This window comes from Catharus ustulatus, chromosome Z (genome assembly GCF_009819885.2).
Source record: "Catharus ustulatus isolate bCatUst1 chromosome Z, bCatUst1.pri.v2, whole genome shotgun sequence".
Taxonomy (NCBI): Eukaryota; Metazoa; Chordata; class Aves; order Passeriformes; family Turdidae; genus Catharus; species Catharus ustulatus.
This window is the reverse complement of record NC_046262.2, coordinates 45,888,335-45,915,214: the sequence shown is the minus strand read 5'-3', so window position 1 is coordinate 45,915,214 and position 26,880 is coordinate 45,888,335. Positions and strand designations below refer to the sequence as shown.

Sequence of the window (26,880 nt, the reverse complement as noted above, 5' to 3'; positions counted from 1 at the left end):
AAGGTAGCTGTGACCATTTTGTCAGGCCCTGTTCTTGCAAGCACAAGTGGTGCTACAGACACCCACCCCAGAGCCAGTCCTATGCCCTGGTCTGCCAAAGTTTCCTTTCCCTGTTCTCTTTTATGCCCATGGCACAGATAAATCAAGCTGTAGTAGGAATATACACAAAGCCAGTATGTGAGGACAGGACAAGAATGGGTCCTGCATTCTTACCTCTGACTCACTGGCTGAGTGAAAGCACACAAATATTTGTACAGTTTCTCATGCAAAAAAAAATGAGTATCAGGTCTAGAAAAGGGTGTTCTTCTTTGTCTATTTTCCATCTTCCAGGAGATGCTGCTCTCTGTCTCCCTAGTACATTACCATAAAACAGGGTTTTTGGTGGGTGTATTAAAACAAGGGATACTGATGCTGCACAACCATACCCTCTGACTATGCTCCATGCTCAAACAGAGACAGGCAGCAGCATGCAGTTGCACAGATCTGAGACAACTGGAGACACATTGGGAAAGGGGCTGCAGTGACCCCAGGGCTCTGACCAGACTGCTGCAGAGGTGACACACAGAGCACAGCAGTGCCTGGACTCAGTGATCTTAGAACTCAGTGATCTTAGGGGCCTTTTCCAACCCTAACAATATTGTGATTCTATACCAGCTTCCAGGAAGATATACCTGCTTTTGATCCTCTCAGTCAGAAGTTCGCCAGCATTGGCCACAGCACACCAGAATTCCTTTCTCTCAGAAGTAAGTCCTTCTGGGTGGCCACCATTCCTCCAGTGCCTTCAGATCCCATTGCCTTCTGTTACTGTCACATCTGGGGTGACATTTCAGAGCTTCCTAGAATATCTGGACTAAGGCAGCAGTGAATGTGTACTACCATCAAGAGGGTCTTTTTTCCAAAAGATTTCCATATGGTGAGCACTGGGAGTTCACAGCCTGAGCAGCACTGCTTATGAAACCTATGATCATAAACCTGTAGGGGCTGCTCCATCTTTCACATTGGCTCTCCTGGCCCATACTCTCCTTGTCCATTTCTGTGGCCAATTGTACAGCTAGAACAATCAGTAAAAGTGCTGCTAGGCCCATGAAAATCCTTCTTGTTGCATTTTGGACATACAGAAGATCAAGCCTTACGGCATCTTGCTAATGGTTGCTGGCATCCACATGCAACAGGAAAAAACCCTGAGGTGTTGCAAGTAGAAAACTCAGAAACACATACAGCAAAATAAAGCACTAAGATATGATAATGAGATGGTACCAAGCAAGCAAAGCAGAGCTGCATGTGGTACATGAGACCCTATCAACTGCTGCCAGTCTTTGCAGCCGCTGTATCTTTGGCTGCCCAGTACACATTCTGCAGTCTTTCCTGAAAATTAATGACAGAATTAAAACATCAGTACTTCATAGATACCAGTTTTCTTCTCCTAGTACCCTGGCTGGATCTTGACCTGTTGTTTTTTTCCTTAATAGGAGAAATCAATACATGAGCAGTGAGGTAAAAATGGCCCCAAAGAAAAACAGATAAATGCTGAGAGTGACTAAAAGTGCTCAGTGACTAAAAAGACAGAGTAAAACACATGAGGTCACATCATTTTACAGAGTGCAATGTCTTCAAATTGTACTACAGCTATAATTTAATAAACTGAATGCTCAGTCAAGTGCATACAGATAGTTCGTTGTTGCTGAATCCCTGTTCAGCTCTTGTTAATATTTTGTGATACTAGACCCTACACAAGTTAATAAATGAGAAGAGATTACAATTAATTGCTGTTTAAATGTCTGAGATTGAAGATGACTCTATAGAAGCATTCACCTTCTCCCCTGCCACCTGTTCCTGAAATAATTAGTTGAAAGGAAAAAAATTAACAAGCAAACAAAAAAAATACAAAATCTGAAAGGGTACAAGTCACAGCCTTGCTAAGACTCTTTTATTTTCACACCAGCTTCAGCTCAATTTCATTTAAGCACAGGCTAAAATTACATTGAAGCCACAGGAATTGAAGTCATCCAGAATCAGCAGCCAAAATCATTGCAATAAAATAATTTATCCATGACACAAAGTGGATTTAGGTAGTGGTTTAGAAGAGATGGTTTCATTTTCCTTCTCTGCCATATTATTTCCCGTATGGGCTAACATTCTTGGCCATAATATGATGTGTACCTCATAGCCCAGTTGTTTTAATGCTACTTCGTTATTGGTGGTGCAAGATGAACTATGCCTAAATGTACTACTTCATTTCTGATCCAGTAACACCCTTCCAGGAGATGGACTGGGTATCTGACTACAGTAATGTCTTTAACCACCTAAACCTAAACTAAAGCCATATCACACTGAGAGTGCAGGTCAGCAGGGTGTTTGCATACTGCCAGGATAAGAAATAAAGTAGTACCACAGTAGAGAAAACCCAGACTGAGACCCTCATGAGCAATGGAGACAGCATGCATCAGAGAAAGTACAGAAAAACTCCCTGGATGCAGGGGGAAGAGGAGGGCAAAGCTTGTGGCTTTCCTTGCCTACAAGACAACCTGGCAAAGCTGTGGCTCACCTCCAGTCAGCAACACCATCCAGGCCCTGGATGATGTACCTTACACACACCAGTCTCCAGCAAAGGCACTGACTCTCAGCAGCACTTAGGCACAAGCTCCACACATTTAAACAACTGTCTCCTTCATGACAGCATGTCATGGGTAACCCAAAATGTAACTGTACTCCATGTCTATCTGTGCCCAAAAATTTTTAGTCTCTTTAGGACCCTGTAGCCAGGAAATGGAACAGGTGGAACTGGGTGGGAGAAGGGGGCTAGTACTGCAGGCACTTTTAAAGTTTTAAAGTCTGCTCGGGCAGGCAGCTTGGCTTCTTGTGCCACATTATTTTTGCTTTTTCACTTTTATTTTCTCATATTTGTTCCTTATTGGTGAAAAGGGATTGGCTGAACATATAAATGGAGGCAACTCATTTGAGAGTGTTCTCCTTTAAATTGTCTAAAATCAAGACATAGCATTATGGGCACGAAAACTCAGGTTTGAGTTTTCAATATTACCCCAGTTTTACCTCTCTCCAGCTGCTGTGCTCAACAGTCCACCAATCTTGCTCACCTGTGAGGCTTGCCAGTGTACTGGCTTGTTGGGCTGACGTTTGTGGATGTCTTGAGCTGCTGACAGACTAAGCACAGCACCTACTGCAGTTCAGGAACTCACCTATGATCTGGAAACACCTAATTAATTCCAGGAGGGAGATGGCATCAGCTGCAAGCTATCAGGTATACATTGCCCATGGAGAGACTGAAAATCATGCACATAGAGATGTCTCCAGACCAAACCGGCAAGCCGTTCAGCCTTTAGAAACAGCCAAGCATAAGCTCATACTGATTGTTTCACCACCACATATTTTTCCTGAATTTGAGAAAGGATTTCAGTTATGATGCAAGAACAAGCATACATCAGTTCTCTGGAAAAAACAATGAATAATTAGTTCAACACAGTGCCAGCAGAAATAATACCACCCACATATTTTTATTGCTGAGGGCAAGAAGAAGCTCAGGGTCATCCATATAGAGCTAATTCATCCAGAGACCGCCATGGAGCCCAGAAAAAAAATGCAATGTTCTGTTCTGGCTATCAGCAACAACTATGAACAGCAGGTTTTTTGCCTCTGCAAAGGCTCTGCAGAGAGGCAAGTGCCAGGACAAGACTTGTCTCTGTATCCCATGTGAAGGAAACCAAAGATGTAATAACTGTGTCTGAGAACACTGTCCTTTAATGCCCATAAGAACATCGAGAAAACTAGAATGGGCATTTGAGGCTAAAATCAGAGCAGATGCCTGGTACTGAGAAACAGTGAGAGCTCAATCTGTTTACTCTTCAAGAAATAGCTAAATAGGCCTGCAGTGACTGCACTGCAAAAGCACCTCTGTGGGACAGAAAGTTCTTGATCCTGACAGGCTTTTTAATCAAGCAGAGAAAGGTACAATAGGAATCAAAGGCTAGAAATTTAAGTCAAATGTTTAAGATGCGTTTAGAAATATTTGCAAAATTAAGGCAAAATTAACCATTTGTGGGAGGTGACAAGGGCAGCACACTTAGACCCCTCCTGAGAGTGCAAAGTTTGCTTGGCTTATCTATTGTGTTGACATGCACACTATTAACAAAATGCAGGCAATGTAATCTAAATCATATCATAGCACCTCCATTGTACCTTCCCCACCTTTGACTTCCATCATATTATGCACCACAGGAAGAGAGTGAGGCTGGACTAATCAGTAGCACCATTACCAGCAAGCTTCTGTTTAGCCATTACAGCTCACTGTAGCACTTTTCAGTTACTGCATACAATATTCCTTAGGGGAATTTTTTGATTTCTCTTCTTCTCCCCTTTTGTAAAAGGATAGAACATCTCCTGGAACCCTGGAATCTTACCCATGGTTTTTTTTCCTCATGGCTCTTGCTATGCTTTCCACACTTCTGCTCTTAGGAGAGCAAACCTTCATTCCCAGTTCCACCCTAACAAGTGAGAGGACACCTTCAGCTAATTTACATCTAAGTGAGCATTTGTCAGAGTAAAGAATAAAGGTCTTACTGTGCAAAATGGTTCCTGTGGCAGGACTAATCAATAGGTGCTTGATGGATTGCCTGCCAGGAGTCTTTCAGGCACATCATTTCAGCTGCTAGACTTTCTGCTTGCTCACTGCTTAACAAAATAAATAGACATGAATCATGGTATTTAACATAAAGCTCCAACTCAGAATCAAAGCTGTTTAAAATGCACAGTGGTTTGCCCCACTCCATCCTTCCCTTCCCTCTGCTCACAAACAATGTTAAGTCACAGCTTTTCTGGAACAGGCACAAAGCTTGAATGGTAACCTCTTCGCCAAGGACTGCCTTTTCTTCTGCAATCAGTGATTGCATTCCCTATACAGCATTTCATTCCTCATTGCCTTCTGAAACAGGAGAGAAAAGAACGGAGATGTATGTCTGTGTGGCTGATGGGAGGCTGATATTTCACATATGGCTTTCTTAGTTGCTGTGATGCAACAGCACAAACTGCTCCCTCTGCTCCTGCACCCATTGTGCTACAAATCTGTGTGAAAGCTCTCACCACTGAACATGCACTGCACCCCCATGCGCAACTGCATCAGATTTCAAAATCCAAAAAGCAAGAACAAGCCAAATTTTTCAGAAGCAATTGATTTCTCAGTAATAATGAATAAGTGCTCTCCAGAAAGTCCTATTTCTATTCTGAAACACAGTTTGTTTCAGACTTTTCTTATCTGACTTTTAAATGGATAATATTTTTCTTGAAACCCTGTACGCCTACAGTCCACTAATAGCCTCAGAAAGGGTGAATAATCATACATCAACTTTTTTTGGCCAAAGAGCAACATCCAGCTCCATCTAGCAAGTTCTGCCCCCTCTTTTATCTTGCCAAGCCCATCAACACCCTGTGGCACAACTTGATCAGGTGGGAAGCTTGAAGTAATGTAGGATGCATATTCAGGCTCTGTGTAATGACTCATGTCTTGCCTGCACCAACACCAGCAAAAGACTTCCAGGCCAAGGTTTGGGGCGCAGGATGGAGGTGCCAGTGTTTCTCCCATCCTTTTCCTGCTTGATCTCTGCACTTCTTGTAAGCCTCACCTCTTGCTCCCTCATCCTCTGACAGCCAGGAAAACTTGTCATGTTCCTCTGACCAAGATTTCTTCACAGCACTGGGTTTTGCTTCTTGCCCACTGCTCAGTCCATTCTGCCTTTCAAGCCCTCCCATAGCAGATTTCCCTTGCCATTCTGGTCCCAGAGTACCACCATGCCTTGTACTGTGACCAGGGCTTTTTTGTTCTGTCAGGACATCCTGAGGTCTGCTCTGGCCCATTTAAGGGGCTCCTGCCTTTTGCTCTCCATCCCCATAGGGATCCACGGCCGCAGTCACCAATCCCTTATCCCTGCCATGCCAAACAGGACCATGTAGCCACCCAGAAGCGAGGTGAGCTCTTCATCTACCTCTGGGGAGCATTGTTCTCTACTGCTCTGATCCTTCTGACTCCTGCAGCAGCAAGGTACTTGTTCCGTGAATGGTACAGATCACACAGTCCCCTCCCTGCCTGGAAGCTGAGCATGGAGGAGATTTCCCAGTTCTATGCAGATCAGGGCAGCCTGGAGAGTGCCACCAGTGGGAGAGCTAACAGGGAGAAATTTGGGTGCTGAATGCTGGAGTATTAACAAGGATGAACCCAAATAGCCTGGGTTCAGATGAGAGCAGATGTCTAAGCAAGACAACACTGCAGCTGTGCACCCACAGAGAGCGTCCAGGTAGCTGGGAAATCCACAGGAGAATGATGAAGAGTGAGTTTGGTAGGAAAGAGGTGCTGCACCCGGTTGCAGCTCAGGATTTTGGAGCACAGCACTACAAACTGGTATGCTGCTGTGGGGCAGTGGGAGCACACAAGACCTGGATGTTCCTGGGGCCATGCATGAGCAGTGCTGGGGGCAATGTCTTTTTGGAAAGAGAGAAGGGAAATCTGACTGAAAAGTTGATGGATTACAGACAAAGATCAAGTCCGTGAAGGAGCAAGAGGGACTTTCAGCTTGAAAGCTCTTTCTCTGCAACCCCGCTTCAACATTCTCCACTTAGGAGGGAGGTAGTCTGGGGATACACATGGAAAGCCAGTAAGAACATAGCACTGGGAGATATTGTAACTATTCATTGTCATCCTGCTGGACGGAATTCTTGTCTTATTTTTGACAATGCTACCAATACTTTATGGCTACACAGCACATGAAGAGCTCAGCATGGCACCTCTTTTTCAAGTGAAAAGCAATTTAACTAGGCACAAGATGGGTACCCTGAGAAATTTCTGTTGGGGTTTTCTAAGCTCAAACGTGTGTGAACTATGGGGTGATGTTTTGTGGAGCAGCCTTTGCAAGAGCTGTGATGCACTAAAGCAGACAGTGCAGTCAGTCAACTAATCTGTTGTCATCATGCGATGACAGATAAGTGCCAGTAATAATAAACCATCCACTGCTTTGCAGAATGAGCAATGCTGGTTCTATCACATTATCAACAAGGTCATTCCTAGCCATAGTATAGGGGATTCTTTCTTATTTGCATCACCCAAGGAAAAATCTTGCATTCAAAACACTTTGTTATAGTTTTGGAAAAATCCTTCATTTTCCAGTATCCTTGTCCCTCTTCTTCAGCTTAGCTGTCATCTGACATATCCATGTTTAATAATTTCTGTGTTAGCAAATTCTTTAAACTATACATAAAGAATTCAAAAACAAACAGAGAAGAATTTGAATATTTCATGTTAAAACTAAATGCTTCATGATTGCTTATAGAGTGAAATTAATAAGGAGACTGTGCCAAATGCTGTATAATTTATGCTGTGCTTAAGTAGGAAAACAGAAAGGTTCTAGGGCTTAGCTCTGTTTTTGTATTGTGCTTTCCTTTTCTCACCTGGTAGGATGGAAGTGCTAGGGCAGAACTGCTACAGCAAAGCTAACCTCCACCTGCTATGAAAAGAGCTCCTCTTCTTGTTTTTTGTGAGTAAAACCAGCTTTAAGAACAGCTAATAGTAATAATCATCTGATCAGAGACAAATAGCCACAGTGTTTCTTTGTCTTTGTTTTTCTTTCTTTCCTAACTATTTTGTCTGCTAATCTTCATGCTCTGCAACCAGTCAGTGCACCCTGACCCTACTAAAACTTAATAGCAAGAAGTCCAATAAACCTCCACCCTTTCAATTTGGGCATAAATCTTTAGAACAAATTCACAGTCTGGAGGTATGGGAGGCCTACACATTGCTTAGCATACCAGAACTCTGAACTCAGCTGATGACTGCAGCACAGGTTGCTCACCTGTTCAGTCTACTGCTTGGTCCAAAGCTGGGGTTCTGCGCTGAACTAAAGGAGTTGCACATATAATAGAGGTGTTAGAATTGCAGAGACTCAGCCAGTTGTTGAAGTCTTCCCTGATGACAATTCATAACTAAACAAGCTGAGAGCAATAGTGCAGGATTAGACTAAGAAGGGATGATCTTCAAAAAGGAGGCAAAACTGTCGATGTACTGGAGGCAACTAAAAAAGGAATGCTTTTTCTGGAAAAGGGGAATTCACCTTCCAGATGTGCTGAGAAATTCCTGTATGACCCAGTTATTTAGTCTTTATGTGCTTTGTTTTCCCTGTAGGGGACATAGGGACAATAGCTCATGGAGAAGATATAACTTGATGTGGTCAGTTAGAACAACAATAAAAGCACTAAGGGGCATAGATAAGCAAAGAATTACTGTAATTTCAAGATTATAAGCCGCACCATTTTGACTAAAATTTTGGTCCCAACCCAGAAGTGCGGCTTATACTCAGGAGCAGCCAATATATGAACAAATTTCGGAAATTTCCCAACCCGGAAGTGTGAGCCCACAGCAGCCCCGAGCCGAGCCGGAGCCCACCAGGCCCTGGGCAGTGGGGCAGTGACGGCGCAGCGGCAGCGCTCCTCAGCCCCGGGAAGTGGGGCAGCAGCAGCACTCCCTGGTCCCGGGAAGTGCAGAAGCAGCAGTGCTCCCCAGCCCCGGGAGGCGCGGCAGCGGGGCAGCAGCCGGGTGGCGGCACCTGCACCTGCAGGACTCTTCCAAGCAGTTCCACCGGGCTCGCAGCCCCCGACACCGGCGGGCCTGAGCTCCACGCTCCCGCCCGCTGCCATGCAGCGACTGGGGCAGGGCACCGGCCTGGCCGGCGAGCAGCAAGGCCCGCCTGGTGCCAGGGCCACTCCAGCACCAGGGTGGGCTGGCGTGGCGCTCGGGGGGGCTCCGTCACTTGCCAGGAAACTTTCCTGCCTGCAGCCCCCGCCGCCTCCAACAGCCCAGGGCAGCAGGTCCCCAGCTCGCCCGGCCCTGCTGCCCTCTACCCACTTGGCAATGCCCTCCCCTCACCTGGGCGAGAGCGGAGCTGGCAGGTTTAATAAAAGCGAGTGATTTTTCTCTGTATTTTTTTAGTTTTTAGGCTGTGTTTAAAGGCTACCCCGATCTGTGAAAAATGTTTGCAAATTGAGCACCTGGTAGTAAACGCTGCAATCACACAATTGTTACTAATTTGTTACTTTGTTGCACAAGGGTCCTCGCTGCAAACAAAAGTGCAGTTTATAATCCAGTGCGCCTTATAATTGTGAAATTACCGTTCATACTCCAGTGACCTCAGTAACACCAGAAGGCAGAACAGTAACAGCAAAAACCATAGTAGCATTACACCATACAAGGTGAGACAGTGCAGGGACTGCAGAAATTCACGATGGCTCAAGGCGTACATGCTGAGGAAATACAGAATAGAAGCTGTTCTTCTACAGGAGGTACCTGAATGGAAAAGGGGCGTGGCATTTTTTCTCCCTTCTCATTTTAGCGCCCTGTGGCAAAATCAGGGTTCCATGGAGTTGAATGAGAAACCTGAAAATCCCATTACTTGGCATTGGATTTGGTTTCCTTCATCATTTTAAAGCCATTTAGATGAGGAACAGATCAGAGCAAATTAACAGGGGAAGTTTTTGGGGTTTGGCATGCCAGTGAATCTACAGACTTTTTCCCAGTTTTAGGTTGATGAAAGCTAGTATATATTTTGTGTCTTTAGCACCCGAGTGATCTTTCCTTGAACTTCTGGGAGCTGGGGTAGGTTGCTCCAACTGTGATTTCAGCAGCCAGAATTTTTGAGTCAAACTCCTTAAATGATTGAATCAAGTGGATATTTAAACTCCTCAAATTCAAGGAATCAGCCTTGGTGAGTCAGAGGGAAAAAAAATGCTCCTATGATTGATCACACCAGTGACTCAAAGCCCAAGTACACATTTGAACAAACTAAACTGTCCCCAGGGCTCATAAAACACCATGCCAGGTGTTTTGCATTAAAGTCATACCAGTCTCTGAAAGCCTAGCAGTTTGCAAAATACTAGGATTAATATTTATTGGTATTGAATGTACACAGCTAAAGCCACTACCCTGAAGAGTTTGCAGTATAGGCACAACTGGCAAGCACACATGTAGCTCTGGTCCTGGTCTGCTCCTGGGGAAGCTGAGGGTAAAATCTCTCAGGTCCCTGAGCACAGAGACAGATCACAGTGCAGCTGCGCTGGAGGAGATAGCTCCTACCAGGAGTGCCTGACCCTTCTCTGCAATCATGAGAGGCTGAGCCCCAGACTGCACCATCAGCACATGGGAGCCCCTGCAGGACCTCTGCAGCTTTAACACTTGGCAAAAGAGGCCCTATCAGTCATGCTGCACACTGAACTAAACATCAAGACACGTTCCATGAATCACAAGTTCAGCAAGAACTCAGAGGGCTGCAAAATACCTCTGGAGACTTGTTTGTGTCAGACTTCTTAAGAAGTTTGAATTAGCTAAAGATGTGAATTAAATTGCTGTGGAATTTAAAAACAAGATTGAGATTTTTTTGTCCGTATTTTGAAAAGGAAATCACCTTGTATTGCCCTGGAAACTACACATGCATGTGTGAGCATGGAGGCCATCCTGCCTCTGAACTGGGAGGTCCACACCAGTGTTCAGGGCAGTGCAGTATCCATTTTAAAAGCAGAATTATCTCACTTGAAGTGCAGCTATCCAATCCAACCCTTTGTGGTGACATCAGACATGGGAGTGGGGCAACCTTGACTCACAGTGGAGCTTAGCCATCATGTTCATGAAAATTGTCTCCACTTAATGTCATTGTGGCTTCAAAGGCTGGACAACTCACCTTCCTGACTGTGTATTGTCAAGCCCTAATAGAAATGAGGAGAAACCAAATAAAAAGTGAGCAAGCAAATCAGTGTAAACCCAGGGTGCCCACCATGACAGGCAGATACAAGTCCTGGGAACAATGTGACAGTCCCCAGTCTTCACAAACATGGCAGTGTAAATGTGACAGTTGTGAGATCTAAGCACCAGATAGATTAGAAATGTGACGTCTCAAAATGCCCAGCTCCAGTGCTCATCAGCTGGATGGAGCCCAGTGCCCCAAGATGGAGAAAGGCATGTGTCTTACTGGTTGACTGGGTCCTTCACAGAAGAGGTTTCCTATCTACATGCAAAACTTCCCTTTGTATTGCTGCAGCCCAACATTTTCACCTCTCAGCCTCCTTCACTGCTCTCAGAGGGTCACGTGCTCGCCTGCAGGGGAGCAAGCAGTTAGGGATTATGTACCTTGAGCAGCTGCCTCTGTGGCTTCATGTCTCTTCTCAGTTTCCAAAACTGGATGCTCAACCCCAAAAATGTTCTAGTGAAGGCCAAAAAACTAGCCTTAAAGGAGTTTGGGAAAGAAAGCAGAAGCAAAGGAAAACACAGTTCTGCAAGGTTTCAATATACCAAGTCCTCATCATCTGCCTACATCTTGCCCACACAACGTTTAAACAGCGTGCCAGGGAGCCTGGCTCCCTGCCAGTGGGAATGCAGATCCTGATAATTTGTCCAAAGTGCAGTCAGAAATTGCAGCTAAAAGAAAAGAGCACTTAATTTTTTAATTCTGCGTGTGTATGTATATGGGCTTTTCCCCCCCCCCAAGAAACAATTACAACCTCTAACTGCTGCCCACACTTCAGTTGCCTGAGAAACGCAGCGTGGGTATGGCTGTGGTAACAGGACTAACGTTTTACACCATTCTTGCTATCATTGGCTGGTTGCAAGGCCCCCACAAAACCATCCCAGCAGCTAGACATGGAAAGTATTCCTGTCCCAGGTGGTCTGTATCTGTACAAATTTCTGCCAAGGTGAGCATCTCTAGTGTCTTTATTACTCACGTAATTACAGTAAATTCACGAATACAAGCCGCACTGACTATAAGCCGCATCTCTGGGTGTTGGCAAATATTTCGGTTTTTGTCCATAGATAAGCCGCACCCGAATATAAGCCGCTTTGTCGTTCGCAGCGAGGACCCGCGTGCAATTCCTAACAGAACCGCGGGAGGGCGGGGTTTACTGGCTGAGCTAAGGTTGTGCAGGTTCGGCCCGCTAGCGGCCGCTGACGGGGCCAGGTGGGCCAGCACGGTGCTGCAGCTCGGGGCCGGCCGCCGCTGCCACTGGGCTCGGTCACCCCGGGTCGGCGCTGCCCCGCGGTGGCAGGCAGGGACGGAGCTTCCCCCGTTCCTACGGCAGCGGCGGCGGGCGGGGACGGAGCTTTCCCGCGCCCGTGGCGCCGGCGGCGGGCAGGGACGGAGTTTCCCTGCTCCTGCCGCGGCGGCGGCGGGCGGGGACAAAGCACCCCGTCGGCTCCCCGAGCCGCGGCAATGGCTGCGCGGGGCTCCCGTCGGCTCCCCGGGCCGCAGCAATGGCTTGCGCGGGGCTCCTGTCGGCTCCCCGAGCCGCAGCAATGGCGGCGCGCGCTTCCCCCTCTCCTCCCTGGGCCGCAGCAATGGCAGTGTGGGGCTCCCGTCGGTTCCCCGGGCCACAGCAATGGCGGCGCGGGCTTCCCCCCCCCTCCCCGGGCCGTGGTAGGGGCGGCCCGGGTCCCCCCTCTCCTCCCCGGGCCGCGGTAGGGGCGGCCCGGGTCCCCCCTCTCCTCCCCGGGCTGCGGCAATGGCGGCGCCGGGCCCCCCCCGTCTCTCCCCTGGGCTGTGGCAGAGGAGGAAAGAGAGCTCTCCCGCCTCTCTCCCCGCCCCCCGTGCTGCCTACAGGGAGCCAGGCTCCACCCGCAGTGCAACAGAGTAGCGATTTGTAACAATCGCAAAATGCCGACTTTGCAGCTGCTCGGCTCAGCACTCTGGCAGGCACTTCTGAGGTTGTATTAGCCGCTCCTGATTATTAGCCGCATTTCCGGTTTAGGAGCAAAATCTTAGTCAAATTGGTGCGGCTTGTATTCGTGAAATTACTGTATGCTGCTAATGGCATTGGCTCCATCCATCTCTGTCTCAGTACTCCTACTTACAGGGTGCTCAGCACAGTTCAGCCTGGGATGGGATGGGATGGGATGGAACAGGAAGCAAAGCACACCAAGCGCTGAGTATCCTGCACATCTAACTGGAGAGGAGTATTTTCTACACCACCCTCACAGCAGCATTCCTGCCACCACCTTGATCAAAATCATTTCTTCTCAAAGGACAAGGTACGGGTCTGTGCTGAAGACTGCACTCCCAGCAAGTGCTCAGCGACACATGTCTTGGTTTAGAAGCCCTAACTGGAATTACCCTGAAAAGAAGTGTCTTTTTTTTACACTGGATATTTGGGCAGAAGAGAGAGGGTTGCCCAAGCTGACTAAAAATATTCACCTTCCAAAGAGCTGACGGAGCATATCTACACTGCACTTCTGAGTGAGGTAGAGCAGAAAGATGATTTCTGGCTCAACAAAAACCATTTTCTTGGGGAGAAAGAAAGCAAACCATACCCACTCACCTAAACAACTTATTTTGAACAATCTTAGTACAGTGACAGTGGAAAACAGGTTTCAGCTGGGTTTTGGGATTTCTTTCTGTCCTTTCTGCAAAGACAAGCCCCATCCAGCAGACAGTGTGCAGCCCCAGGGATGCTGTTTTCTTCCAAACTACTGGCTACAGGAAGAAGTATGTATGTACCCTGGCTAACTCTGAGATGTTCACCCCTAAAGGCCAGCACACAGCATTGCCTTCCTGACCCTATGGCAAACTCTGGCAGTATTCAAAATGCCTCTGCAAACAATGAGGGAATAAGAACTTTTCACCAAAAGAGCACTCTGACAAAGGGAGTGATTAGGCAACCTTGACAAGGGGCTGGTCCTTTCCTATTAATGGATTGTTTTTTCCAAGTGGCAACTGTTTCTGGGCTGGTCCTTTCCTACTAATGGATTGTTTTTTCCAAGTGGCAACTGTTTCTGGGTACTGTTTAGTTGCCTCCCATGGTTTTTCTTTACAGTCTTGTTCAGTTATTGTCTTACCTCTGGCTTTCAAATAAATCCTCCCCATCTTGGGCAAACCCTCCTTGCAATCTTCTTTTCCACAGGGTTTTCAGTCTTCAATGCTATATTCTGCTCTTTTACACAGATTTTTAGCCATCTGTACATTTCCCCTACATTTTAAGAGTGTGCATCATAAAGGCCCTTCAGATGCAGATAAGCAGCTAGCTGAGGAAAAAGTGCTTGTACACTATGGAAGTCTTTCCCTGAGATTTCAACTCACAGATCTCGCTTTCCCAAATATGTCATTTTTATGGTGTTTGCATTCTCAAGACTCATCCTATTTAGCTTGTGTCATTGTGTGATCACTCAGTATAACTGCTACTTCAGGAAGCAACTCCCTCCATTGCAGTATCAAGATGTAAGTGCTATAATAAAATTACAGGCTTTAGTGATTCAGCAACATGTTACTAAGAAACTGGTCAATCTACTGAGTAATCAATATACTGATTATCAAACAAACACACCATTACTGCCAATCTGCAATTATACTATTTTCCCCCCTATTACACACAATTACAAAAAGTGCTTATTTCACACTCTTAAATGTTATGAATCACATACATCAACTGTTCACTTACAAATCCATCACACAAATACATACCTCTTTACATGACATATCACTGCAGTGGAAATCTATCTCTCTGAAGCCCACCCTCTCATAGCAAGTTTTTCAGACAGTCCTGAAGGGAATTCCCGGTGGATCAGGTTGCAAATCAGCAATGCATCCATAGGCGCCTGCACTCCTCCTTTCAGAAGGTTCCTTCTTCTTTTGTTCTTTATCTTATTTTTTGCCTTATTCATCACTGTTTCTATTTCCTGGAACAACCTTTTTGCCACTCTTGTGCCTCCCCTTCTCTGCCCACATTACTCCCTAAAGACACACCCCAGTAGCACTGGCCAAATTCAACAAAATCTGTCCTAAAGTCTGGACTTACTGAGGTTGTTATTGGGGCAAACTCAGCCTATTATTGGGAAGAGGGGACAAAACATCCCCACAAACTTCCAGTTCATAATAGCAACACATTACCTCCACATTCTCCAAGGCAAATAAGTCTACCTGGTTTTGATTCCTTCACCTGATCCCAGTTTAGCTTCTCATCTTTGCATCTTACTGTGAGGAGCAGGCCAGAAAAACAAAAACCTGCAACATTCATGTACTGATCTATCAAAAAATTAGCTGTGTAATGGGACCAGAAAAAATGTCCTAAAATTAATGTGACCATGACACAGCAAACCTGGCAAGGTGAATAGCTGTCGTGCAGTAGCTCATGTTTTGTAGGATAGCCCTTTTTCTGGGAGAAAGAGTTAGCATAGTGGTTGACATAATTTGAGAAACATCAGTTTAGTAGGAAACAGGGAAAGAAACAGATGCAATGTGCAATGACCTGAAAAATTAAAACCTGGATTAACATCACATGATTTCTCTTCCAGCTCTACCTTAAAAACTACTAGGTATTTTTCCCCTTACCTTGTAGATCAGGAGGCCACTGCAGTACATCAGTGCTCTGAGGGTAAGGACTTTCTTCTCATTTCCAATCTAGAGATAACCATGACAATTTCAGACCAAACTCTGCATTACTTTGGGCTAAGTCTCTTTCTTGTGCTACATTATTTATAAATACCCAAAGAGATGTGTAGCTGCTGTAGACTGTGAAGGTTTCTCCTGCAAACACAAACCAGTCCAGTTCAGTCTTCCTTGATAATTATTTTCCGTACTTGGAAACTTGAACTGAAAATGGACAATGAAGGGAATATAAATGCATCTGTCTTTCACTTTGCACCTGTTCTGTCATTTTGTTCTAGGTCATTGCACTGTGAGCAACGTGACATGACTAATGATTCCAGGTAGAAAAATCACCAGAAAATGCTCAGCGTTGACTCTGTCAGCTAGGAAGAAACAAGAAAAGATGTGATGAGCAGTACTGACATTAACATTCAGACAGTTCAAACATTCATTTGGGCTTAGAGGAGGTATTTAATGCATCTTTGTAAAATACTCCCACCCATCCTTACTACCATTTTGTTTAGTCTTTTCATTAAAAACATATTAATCCAGAAGCATGCATTGGAATAAAAAATGCCAAGTGCTTTGAAGGAATCAGGAGGGTACAACAATTAAGAAATCTGGTATCCCAAGGCATAGTGTGAACAAACAAACAAACAAACAAACAAACAAACACAGAGCTATCTCAATGTGAAAGTCTTACCATTCATCTAAGGCAACACACTGAGGAAAAAAAAAAAGAAACAGTCACTTCAAGATAGTCAAACATTCACAGAAATCTTGGTAAGAAACAACATGTCTTCCTTACCATTATTCCATGTACAAGCTGCTAGCCCTGTTACAAAGCTTAGGCATGTCCCACCTGTGTTGGACACATCCTATCCATCTGCCCTGTCACCCACTCTCCACATAGTGTATGAACTCCCCACATTGAGCTATGTCCAACCCAAGAACTGCAAGCACAGTAGTGTGTGCTGTGTGTTGTACAGACTGTTCCTCCTTACTTTGGATAGTTTCTTAATCACTCCCACCTCTGCCATTTTACACTCCATCTTTTTCTTTAGTGTCTGACTCTTCTGCTTTTCATGGGTCCTTTCTTTCCGTACGTCATGTCAGCAGCAATTCCCAACCCCAAGAGTGACCTCCTCATACAAATTTTGAGACCAACTCCCAGTTGTTTCTGAACAGCTGTTTGCTGCAGCCTCACTCTTTTAATCCACATGCTGGTAAAACCATTCTAAAACAGTTAATTCTCTTCTTCTTGTCTCTTCACAGCAAGCAGTAGTAGCTCTGCAGGCTACGCACCCTGAAAGATGGAAGGGATGCCACTTCTTACACAGGTGCAAAAGAAAGAGAGATGTGCTCCAGCTGCCCTCACATGGGACTTACGTGCACAAAGTGCCACTGGCTCTATTGGTTACCTCAACCGCAGGTCAGATCCAGACCATAAGGCAAACAGTATACAAATGCTTCAGCTCAGGAAACCATGAAAAGTGCTGACTGCCACGAGTCAGAAGCAGGACAGCCAGCCACTGTAAAGCCACCTTCATGTTCTTACTTGTAGGAACTACTATCAGGGTTCAAATAAAAAAAAAAACATTCATCTGCAGAACGTGAAATACATTTGGTTTATTTCTTTCTAAAGTTTGTACATATACATATATCATTATACATATGTGAGATCCTTCAATAGGGTTGCTTGAGTTCAATGACATAAAAATTATTGGGAAGCTTGCAGGCTCTTTGTTGCCCGTAAGCAACATTTATTCCAACTTATAAAAACACAGAGGAACAGAGTTATAGTCAGGAACATGGACACAAGAGAGAAGTCTACTTTATATCTCACAGTTTCAATACATCAAAGGCAAATTATTTGTCTGTATACTGTAGGCTTACTTTATCAGCAATGATAAAATAGAGGAAAATATTTATATACAGTCACCTCAAGTGAAAAATAAAGCAATGTAAACTTAAATTCCAAAATATTATTTTAAATGATATAACAATATCCCCAAAAGTCCTTCTTCCAAGGGGAAGAGGACTGATTAAGTGCCTTCATTTATCAGGAAATGATCATTCTAGTACCAGATACATGAAGCAGAATAAGGGAGGGCATCCTGTGATACCTGTAGAAAAGAGTGACAACTCTGCTTCAGGAAAGCATCTCTGTGTAAGCAAGTATATGTTTTAGTCCTTATGGACATCAGCAGCACATGGAAAAATCTGCCCTAAACCAGGGCTTGACTTAAGTCTGCACAGCTCTGACTCCAACCACCCAGTATGCTTTTCTGGCTATGCCTATTCCCAGGGCCAAAACAGGACGTCCTGGTGGTAGGACAGCATCAAACCTGAGATGATGACCCTCAAGAGTCAGAACAGCAAGTTCCATGCTGCTGGAAAAGATTTAATGGCTACCTCAATGTTGTTGCTTCACAGCAGAACCACAAAGCGGTGAGACTGGAACTGTGTCTTTAGTGTACTACATGAAGAACACTCCAGCAGTTCAGTGATGAGAGTAAACTGAATTCAAGGTTACCAGAAAGAAGGTTCCTACACATCACAAAAGCGTTAGGAGACCACCCAAGGAAAGGTCTTGCAAGGACTGCTGTCAAGCCCTGTAAGGTTAATTCTGCACATAAGAGACGTATAAGGTGTATGTACACGCATGTGCAAAATATTTTTCTGTACTACCACTGCTGAGAGTTATGCTTCCCATATGGCTACCCAGCAACACTGACAGAAAATTCAATTCTCTTTCTCACCCTAAGGGAAAACAACATTGCAAGAGCTCAGGTGGAGGGTAAATGACACTTTTTAACTGTGACTTTGAAACTGACAGCGCTCACCCACATCTTCCCATCACCATGGAGGGCAGGAAACCCAAGGGAAAAGCCCAGTACCTGAAAAAAGATTACAGGACTACAGTTTGCCCAAAGCAAGGTGACAGGCTGGTCCCCTTCACTTCATTCTGCAGTTCACTTGCATCTCAGTTCTGCAAGACACAATCACTCTGGCTGTGGTCCAGTGAAATGCAAAGGTATAGTTTCACTGAAGTGCTTCAACCTAATTGCACGATAGTTTTATGACTCCAGGTAAGAATCACACCCTCAGGTTTTGCTCTCTCTTTCCAAGAAGAATGTGTATCACGCCACTGTTGCCCTTACTAGAGCACAATAGGAAAACCCACTGAGTTTCCCTGTGTCTTTTTCCTCAGACGAGCAACTTGTTAAAAGGTGGTTTAATGCTCCCAAGAGAAACCTCTCGGAGGCCCAAGAGAGATATTTCAGCCCTGCTGCTCTCTTTTCCCTGCTGATGAGCCACCCTTCTGGAAATTTGTACAGTTGCAGAAAAGAAAAAAACCCTCAATACTGCTGTACGGCTGTATCTGCAGGAGACATCACAGGCACCTGTCCTTCTTGGACACTTTGGACATGATGTCCCTTTGCTGAATTTTCACAGAGCAAGGTCAACGTTTTCAGAAGTAAAGCTGTGTATTAGATGCCCAGAGCATGGTTTTCAGAAGTCAGTGTGGATGCTCCTTGTACAGGCATCAGGTGATATAACCAGGGAGAAAGTCAGCCCAATGTTAAGCTAGTCAAAAATTCCACCCACTAACTCTTGCTTAGACTCTCAAATATATGCCTTGCTTTCAACATGCAGAACAACAGGCAGCCCCTGGTGGACAACACATGAAGATCAAAGGTAGCTCAAAGTGTACCTTAAACCTGTAAAAGCTCTGACAGCTGTTTAACCTCATTTGAGAACAATCAGAACAAGCACCCTAACAATGTTTGCAGCTGCAGAAGTGCTTTGACCAAATAAGCCTCAGAAAAGAACAGCAGGCTTTGCAGTGCTGAGCCATAGAAGCCATACTACACTTACGAAATACACACATCTATAGGCATCACTTAAACATGTTCACCAAGTAATGTAAGCCTCAGAGTGTACCTCAAACAGAGGAGTGATTTTAAAGTTTTTAAACAGCCAAAAAACTCTGTCCTTTAAGCCAAATTATAATTCTAGACTCATGTAAGAGGACACAGTTATCATGAATATGTACAAATTTAAAAAAAACTCAACCACAACCCACCCCTGTTCTCATCCTACAGTCTTTCAGAATCTGACAGCTCTGAGCATGAGATTTTCATAAGTGTGTGAGTTAAGACTTACATTACCAGTAGAGTTTGCCCTGTGTGGTGACACAGACTCGATAGCATTTATCTATCGCCCTCTTCCCAGTAAGAGGCTAAGGGCAGTTGGAGGATTTTGTGTCAAACAAGTCTCCATGGCAGCTTAGCTAGCTGCTCCATCACTACACCATGACACTCAATTGCCCCAAGCTGAAACCTCACCTGTTTAGACAAAAAGTATCTTCTTGTCCTACTCTCATTTAGGTGAGTTACAGACAGGATCACTGCTAGAGCGGCTACTAATTACAGTGGTTTATGTCAGAGAAAATTCTGCCCTTGTGGCTTGTTGCACTTTCAATGCTTGCATTGCTAAGTGATGTACCTTTATTGGTCCAAATAAACCTCTGGCCTGTACCCCAGCTGCTTCCTGGCCCAGATTTAAAAGCAGATGCTGTGGGAGGTCCCTCATTGATTAAACATTATAATTTTTATGGAAATAATTAAGCGTTCAAAGGTGAGGAAGAGAGAACGCTTTGGACTAGCCTAAATTTGCTCCTTCTGACCATAAGGGTGAAGTCAGGTCAATGGTCCAAACCTTTGGGAAAGTTCTTGCTTGCATTTGGTAAGGGATGGGCTCTAATAAATAACTAAAACACAATCTTAATGCAGCTAACAAAATATATCAGCAAAGCACATTCTCTCAGCCAAGGCCGGGCCTGCCTCCTTTCAGTGTTCAACTGGATGTTGCCATCAGCAGAGCAGATACTCCCAGATGGCATTCAGACTTTTTCCAAGGACCTGTCCTCCTTGCTCTCATGTCAACCAGTCTCCTCACAAAGGGACCTAGGATTAAGGGTGCTGCTGTCACAAGGGAGAAAAGCAGTGGGTGGTAAGGACAGCTCCTCAAGCAGCACAGACTAGAGAGAAAAAGAAGCCAGAGTTTTTCATTATCCCCAGCACAGAAGGCAGTGCTAGAGCTGACAGTCTCCAGCAGGTGACCAGCCATGGATGGTGGCACTGGCTTCTTCCCACAGCGTCATTTTCCTGTGCACTGGTGCTCAGCTCAGGTGGTATAAACTCTCTGAAGGCTGACAAAGCCTCTTCTTCCTGGAGCTCAGGTCCTCATAATGAAGCTCCAGGTGAAGCAGCTCACTATGCTACACCTATGCTGCTGGGAGAGCTCTGGCAGAGAGGGGAGGAGAGGCCAGACATACTGCTTCTATATGCACTAAAAATATCCTTTAAAAAGCACAAGCTGCAGACTAGCTCTTTCTGAGACAGCTTCTGTGGTTCATCCCTCTAGGCAGCCTAGATACCAGATGCTGAGAACACATGCTGAGGAGCACTGACGAGAAATGTGGACTTCTTAACTGCCCCCTCAGAGCAGATGTGAAATCCCAGAGCCTGGGGAGAGCAATACTGGAGAAAATTTAAACAAGCAGCAAGCTGCAAGATTGCTTGACATAAGATGCGTACACTGCTTTTAACCCTGCAGAAGCAGCCAGTGTTTCCAGCAACCTGGATACCAGAAGAGTAGGAATGTTGCAAGTGTGTCTGGTCTAAGTGTGGGAGGAGGGACTTTGCATCCCTGCAGCACACAACTAGAGGATCACGGCAGTCTAAAACTCGGTCTTGCACCTCCCAGCTATAACTGTGGCTGGAAACACAGGCTACAAACAAGCAGAGTGAAAAAGTTGTTCACAGGGTTATCCACTCAACACAGCACTACTTTAGAGCAAGTTTTCTCAATGCAAGATGGGAGAGTCAAATTTTCTGGATTTCTGCAAGCATGAAAGGAAACAGACCTGTTATACAGAAGCAGCTGAGGTGCTAAGACGACAGACAAGAGCAGCTTGTCAGAAAAGGAGGAGGAGCTGTCAGACTAACTGCAATAAGACCAAAATTCATTTAGAAATGGAGAATGCAGATACAGTAAGCACTATGCCATCTGCAGAGAAAAGCCTTTCCCACTTTCAAGGAGAAGACTGCCATGCAATGCCTCCAAAAAGCCTGATGATAACCCTGCCATCTCTGACTTCCTCCACTGCCATAACCACATCTTCACTGAATGGCCTGCTCTAGTCAAGCAAAAACCTCATTTCCCCACTGGAAAAAGGCAAAAGTTTTGGCTTTTTCAAGTCAGAAGAGCAATCAGCCTTGTTATCCAAAGGCAGTGGAGCTGTGAAAAGTCATTGAATGATTCCAATCCCTGGAGGTCTGCAAGGCCAAACTCCTCCTCAAAGCAGGGCTGTGCAGAGCAGGGCTCTCCAGGACAGCCTCTTAACATGGACAGACTGCAACCTGGGAGCAGGCAGGATCAGAAGGAAAGTATTTTAGTGAGGAGCTGTTGCTAATCATTAGAAAGTTTCTGGTAACCATTTACCAGTGACTGGCTACGATGAAAAATTCTGAGTCGGCAACACAGCTGAATAGTGTTCCAGCACAACCCTACTGCATTAATCACTCTGCTGGCTGACTTACCTCTCTACATCAATTAAAGACACAACATAAATACTGGATTTAGAAGCTGTAGTCATGTTCACTGTTTCACGCATAATTTATCTGCAAGATGCAGACAAACACACAAGTCAGTCCAGGGAGTCTCTTTCACAGCTGCTGATGAACAAAAACCATCCCAACCAGTCCTCTGCATCCTGCTGACTCATAGAGGAGAGTGTGGTTTTGGCTTCAGAGGAGTATCTCAGTCACTTTGGTTGAGATCAGCTCTCTGCTGTCAGATGCAGACTAGTGGGGCCCTTTCCTGTCTTTCCTTCCTTAGCTGGGGATAGCAGAGGATCCAGTTCCTAGAGGATGAGCAAGCCAGCAACACTTCAAAGCAGGGTGGGTCAATCCAGAACCACTGTCTGCACCTTAAGAAAGGCGAAGCAAGGAGGTGTTGGCTCCAGCCTGCTCCCCTCTTTGCATCCCCACTCTCTACATGCAGGCAGAGGCTTTGCCTGAGCAGTGATAGCACACTGGAGCAGGGAGAGTGACAAGGAAGGGTAACACCTCCCTGCGTCACCAATGCAAAGGATCTCCCGCATGCAGACATGCTCATGGCGGCCAGCCAGTAACTCCTGCTTGCACTGAGCACAACCAGAAAACTGCAGGCTGCTCCAGTGATTTGCAGCTCAAGACCCAGAGGAGGGCTTGAAAACAGCAGAATATCCTTACATACTGCGACCAGAGCTCCTGAGTCGCTGCAGTCAAGCACTGCTCTCCCCTAAAGGCAAACATTTCAGCAAAGAAAGGCAGGGTGTAGCGTACCATGCAAAGCTATTCAAGGAGATGCATCACTTAGACTGCCTGAGAACCTGCCCCACCCTTTACAGTATCAGCAGGAGGGAAAAAAACAAATTACAGTACTGATTGGTAGATGAACCTATTCCCAAGGGAGGGCAGAAGTCTTAGACTTTCACAATGGCATCAAATTTTTTTCTTGGTCTCAAAAGCATGCATTTCTACATGGGTGCCTGGGATGCTTATAAATTATAAAGTAACAGAGGAAAATGGCACCAATTAGAACTGCAGCAGAAACCATATATTCTGGGTAAACTAATCTGCATGCCTCAGCAGTCTCAGCAAAACTGCTCTAAGCTCGACAAACATTTAATGACTAAAAAATGCAGTGAAAAACTGCATTTGATATGCCCAGATGAGACCCAAAAAAAGATATAACCTAATCTGTTTACAAGTATACATGAAAATAGATAATAAATAATGAAAAAAACATCATTTTACAGTTCACTTTTTGATTTTTCCTATTGCTTCAAATCATCTTTTCTGCAATGACTATGAAGAAGTTTCTGTGTCAAAGCTGGAGAATGCATTTAACAGGAGTAATTTCTTTTTGAGCTCAGCAATTTAACCAGAATTTTCAGCAACCAAAATATGTTAAAATCCAGAGAAGAAGAAAGTTAAATGTCACCTCTTTGCCTTTTGAAGCACTGCACTCCATAAACACAAGAGGTTTGCCAAACATGTTCTAGCCTTCCCTCAAAAAGATCATCTAGTCAACTCAACTCTGACGGTCAAACAGGGTCATTTACAGATCTGCACCTTTTTTGGGTTTTGTGTCTGCTGCATGAGTCATATTGTTATATAAAATAACGTACTGGTTCTGGCCAGGATGGGATTAATTTTTGCAGTAGCCATGCAAGGGCATTGGACTTGAAGGTTATTCTATACCACCTCATGTCATTTTCCAGGAACAGGGGAAGATGTCCCCTCTGGGTCAGGATATTGGGAAGTGAGTGTTTGGGTATTGTTGGGTTCTGCACAGTGAGCATTCTTGAACACTCTGTTATTAATACTGTTGTTGTTCACCATTCATCTTCTGATCTCATTACCATTTCCAGTAACTTATTCTTATCTCAACCTGTGATCTTTGCCTTTTATGCCTTCAATCCTCCTCTCCAGCCCACTGCAAGGATGGGGAGGGGAAGGAGGGAGCAAGCAAGGACCATGTAGTTTGGAGAGTCTCAGTGGCAACACTCAGTTGGGGAATACCACTACTTAATCATAACAGAGAGGTCAAGTATTCTTCCCAAATGTGCATTCAGCATTCCCCAACTGAATTTCTTCTCTCTGTTCTGCCTGTTCATTTTCAACCTCCAAAGCATGACAAACTACTGCAGGGATCTATCTTTGTTTCCCCTCCACGAACTGTTGATCTACCACTCTTAATTACGTGAAACAATCCCTCCCAATAAGCACTATCATGCTTCTTTCTACACTGAATCTCCCCAAGCAATAAGCTGCACCACATCCCCTTGGTTCCAGCAACAGCAGAGATTTCTCTTCCTCAAGGAGAGAATTAAATGTTAACTTCACCTTAGCAGGAATGCACAAATTCTGAAGCCCCAGCACTTGGGAAACACTGCCAGTTTCCAGTCAGGACTCTGCAGCTTTTAGCAATGTGGCCAAGGTTAGGAGCCAACCTCCTGACTTTTAGCACAGAGCAGCCACTCTCAGTGGCAGATGCCAGACGGATACGCATCCCAACATCACTCGTGAGAGCAGTCTCATCTGTTTTGCTGTCAGGTTGCAGCTGCAAGGATCAATTTGCCCCAAAACCTCAGATCTGAGAGTGCAACATCATTCTTACAGCCAACAGTCAGCACAACAACAGGAAAGCTGTTGCATGGTGGTACTCGGTAGGGGAGGCAAGTCATGCAGTGCCTGTTAAGGGCCTTTTCTCTTTGATCACTCCCAGTTCTGCCCACTGGACTGGCAGCTCAATAAACTAGATGAATTGACTTGGACTCTTGGGAAGCCTGACAGAATACACATCCACTCAGGTGGCAATTTTTTTGATGTGTGGCTCTTTGACTACTTGGGCTGAAAACACCACTGCATTTCTAAACAGTCCTTGCATTGATCTTGACATTTCTATATGCATTAAGAATTGCATTTATCAGGAAGGCTGTCCTGTGCCAGGCACAACAGAATGAATAGCAAGGAGTAATTTTCAATTGGCCCTCAACATTATCTCCCAAGGCGCTCTGTGGGAAAGGCCAGTTTGGTTGTACTAATTCATATAGGGAAAGGGTGACACAAAATGGGAGAGACCTGTCCAAGCTCACCCTGTGCACCAGTATAAAAACTGAGATTAAAACTCAGGAAACAGGTTAGGTAACAGGAGAGCCAGCACTCTCTGCAGAACCATGACAGTGCCCACACAAGAGGGGCTGGGAAGCAGGGAAATTATTTCTGTGTCATCTTTCTGCTTTCTGTGCCTGAAAGCTGCTGGCCATCCCAAGGGTCTATGGCACAAACAGGGGCCTTTCAGGTATGAAAATATTTACCCATGGTGGTCTCTCCCAGTCCTGTGCTCCCCTTGGAAAGCCTGGCACAGGGTATACAGCAACTGTGAGGAGCTTCTTCCACTTGTATGTGAGCTAAAGAAGGAAAATGGAGAACTGAGGAGAATCTCTTTCTGAATAAAAAAAAGGCAAAGTGCTTTGTCACTATGAGAGGAACTGAAAGCAGCTCTCTGTGCACACCAACAAGGAAACCCCTGGAAGGGGAAGCAACAGGACACAATATATCATAAGGCTCTATATAGCAGCTAAGTGAGAGCGTATAGTTAAAAACTACACAGAGGCCCTTTGTCTCTAATATATATAATTAATATATAATGCTAATGGCTGACATCTACAGCAGCCTTCTCTGCAAATAAATGTGAAGCCCAGATAGCCATTCCAACTGGGTAATTGCTAATCTTCCTGACTGCAGAGACAGCATGGGTTTGGATGCCTTCCAGCCTGCAAACTCAGGTGAAGGCTCTCTGCTTGGAAGGAAGCAAACAAATTATTCCAATGCTGTCACCCCAGCACTGCCAGAGGTTTCCAGGTTTCATTTCTTTGCACTCCTGTGTCCAGGGTCAATGCAGTAACAATAAGCAACAGTGACTATTTACTGTACCACCTGCTGCTAAGTATCAGTACCAACATGCCCCACATTGTCAGGAAACTAGTGTTCCCAGCACCCTAACCTCTAGTCAGCCTTCTGTAGCTGCATGTTTGCACAGTTCTCACAGCTACAGCTCATATTCACAGCACTGCAGCACTTGTCCAGTTATTTTTCCCACCCATCACTCAAATAAAGTGACAAGTGACTTGAGAGATGAAAGCCACATGCCGATGGGAGGAGATAAATGGGGAGGAGACAGAATAAACGTCACAGCACTCTACCCCTTCCCCAGTTCCTTTAGAAACAGAACAACACAAAAAAGTCCCGATGCTTCAACTGCTGAATGATAAATTAACAAAGCAAAGCAAAGCAGGAGCAAAGACATCTCCCACAATCTGCACAGAAACAGCAAAATATACAATAGAAAATGTCACTAACACCCCATTCAGGCAGATGCACTTATTTTTTGTGAATGACAGGTTATTAAATGAAAAAAATTTGACCACCAATACTTTGCTGCATGGCTGTTCCCCTAGCTGTCATTTCCACCCTAAGTGACCTTCTGCTTAATGCTGGGTGTTTCTGGCCTGTAGTCCTTCCTCTCTGAGACATTGCGTTTCACCTTGGCGCTAACTGGAGACTCCTGATTCAAAGAAGGGCTTGAGTGGGATTTCTTCAGTCCTGGTGCATCGTTCTCTCCTCCGCTCAGCAGCTCCTTCACCCCTTCTTTCAGTAGGCCAACATAAATCTCATAGCGATTTTTCTGGGAAATGAAAATAAAGGCCCAAATCAGTCTTCAGGGGCACATGAGAGACCACATAAGTAACTTAATGCTTTCTGCTGGCCTGAAAAGCCAGGAGCTCAACATGTATGCGAACAATGGTGCCTAATGTGGATATGAAAAACAGTGGCTAATGTAAATTAAACAAAGCGGATTTCAGGCA

At 45.1% G+C, this 26,880-nt stretch overlaps 2 protein-coding genes across 7 annotated transcripts in view; both read right to left on the bottom strand.

Moving 5' to 3' along the window:
• LPL (lipoprotein lipase) overlaps window positions 1-16,922 on the bottom strand; it is a 53,611-nt gene extending 36,689 nt beyond the window's left edge. The window contains exon 1 of the mRNA XM_033086188.1: window positions 15,357-16,922. The gene's annotated coding sequence lies outside the window, so the exon portion shown is untranslated. The remainder of the gene's footprint in view (window positions 1-15,356) is intronic.
• A 75-nt stretch (window positions 16,923-16,997) lies between these two features.
• PSD3 (pleckstrin and Sec7 domain containing 3) overlaps window positions 16,998-26,880 on the bottom strand; it is a 116,005-nt gene continuing 106,122 nt past the window's right edge. For all 6 annotated transcript variants that reach the window (XM_033086181.2, XM_033086179.2, XM_033086180.2 and 3 more), the window contains one exon: window positions 16,998-26,699. In XM_033086181.2, coding sequence (XP_032942072.1) covers window positions 26,487-26,699 — 213 coding nt within the window. In that variant the 3' untranslated portion in view covers window positions 16,998-26,486. The remainder of the gene's footprint in view (window positions 26,700-26,880) is intronic.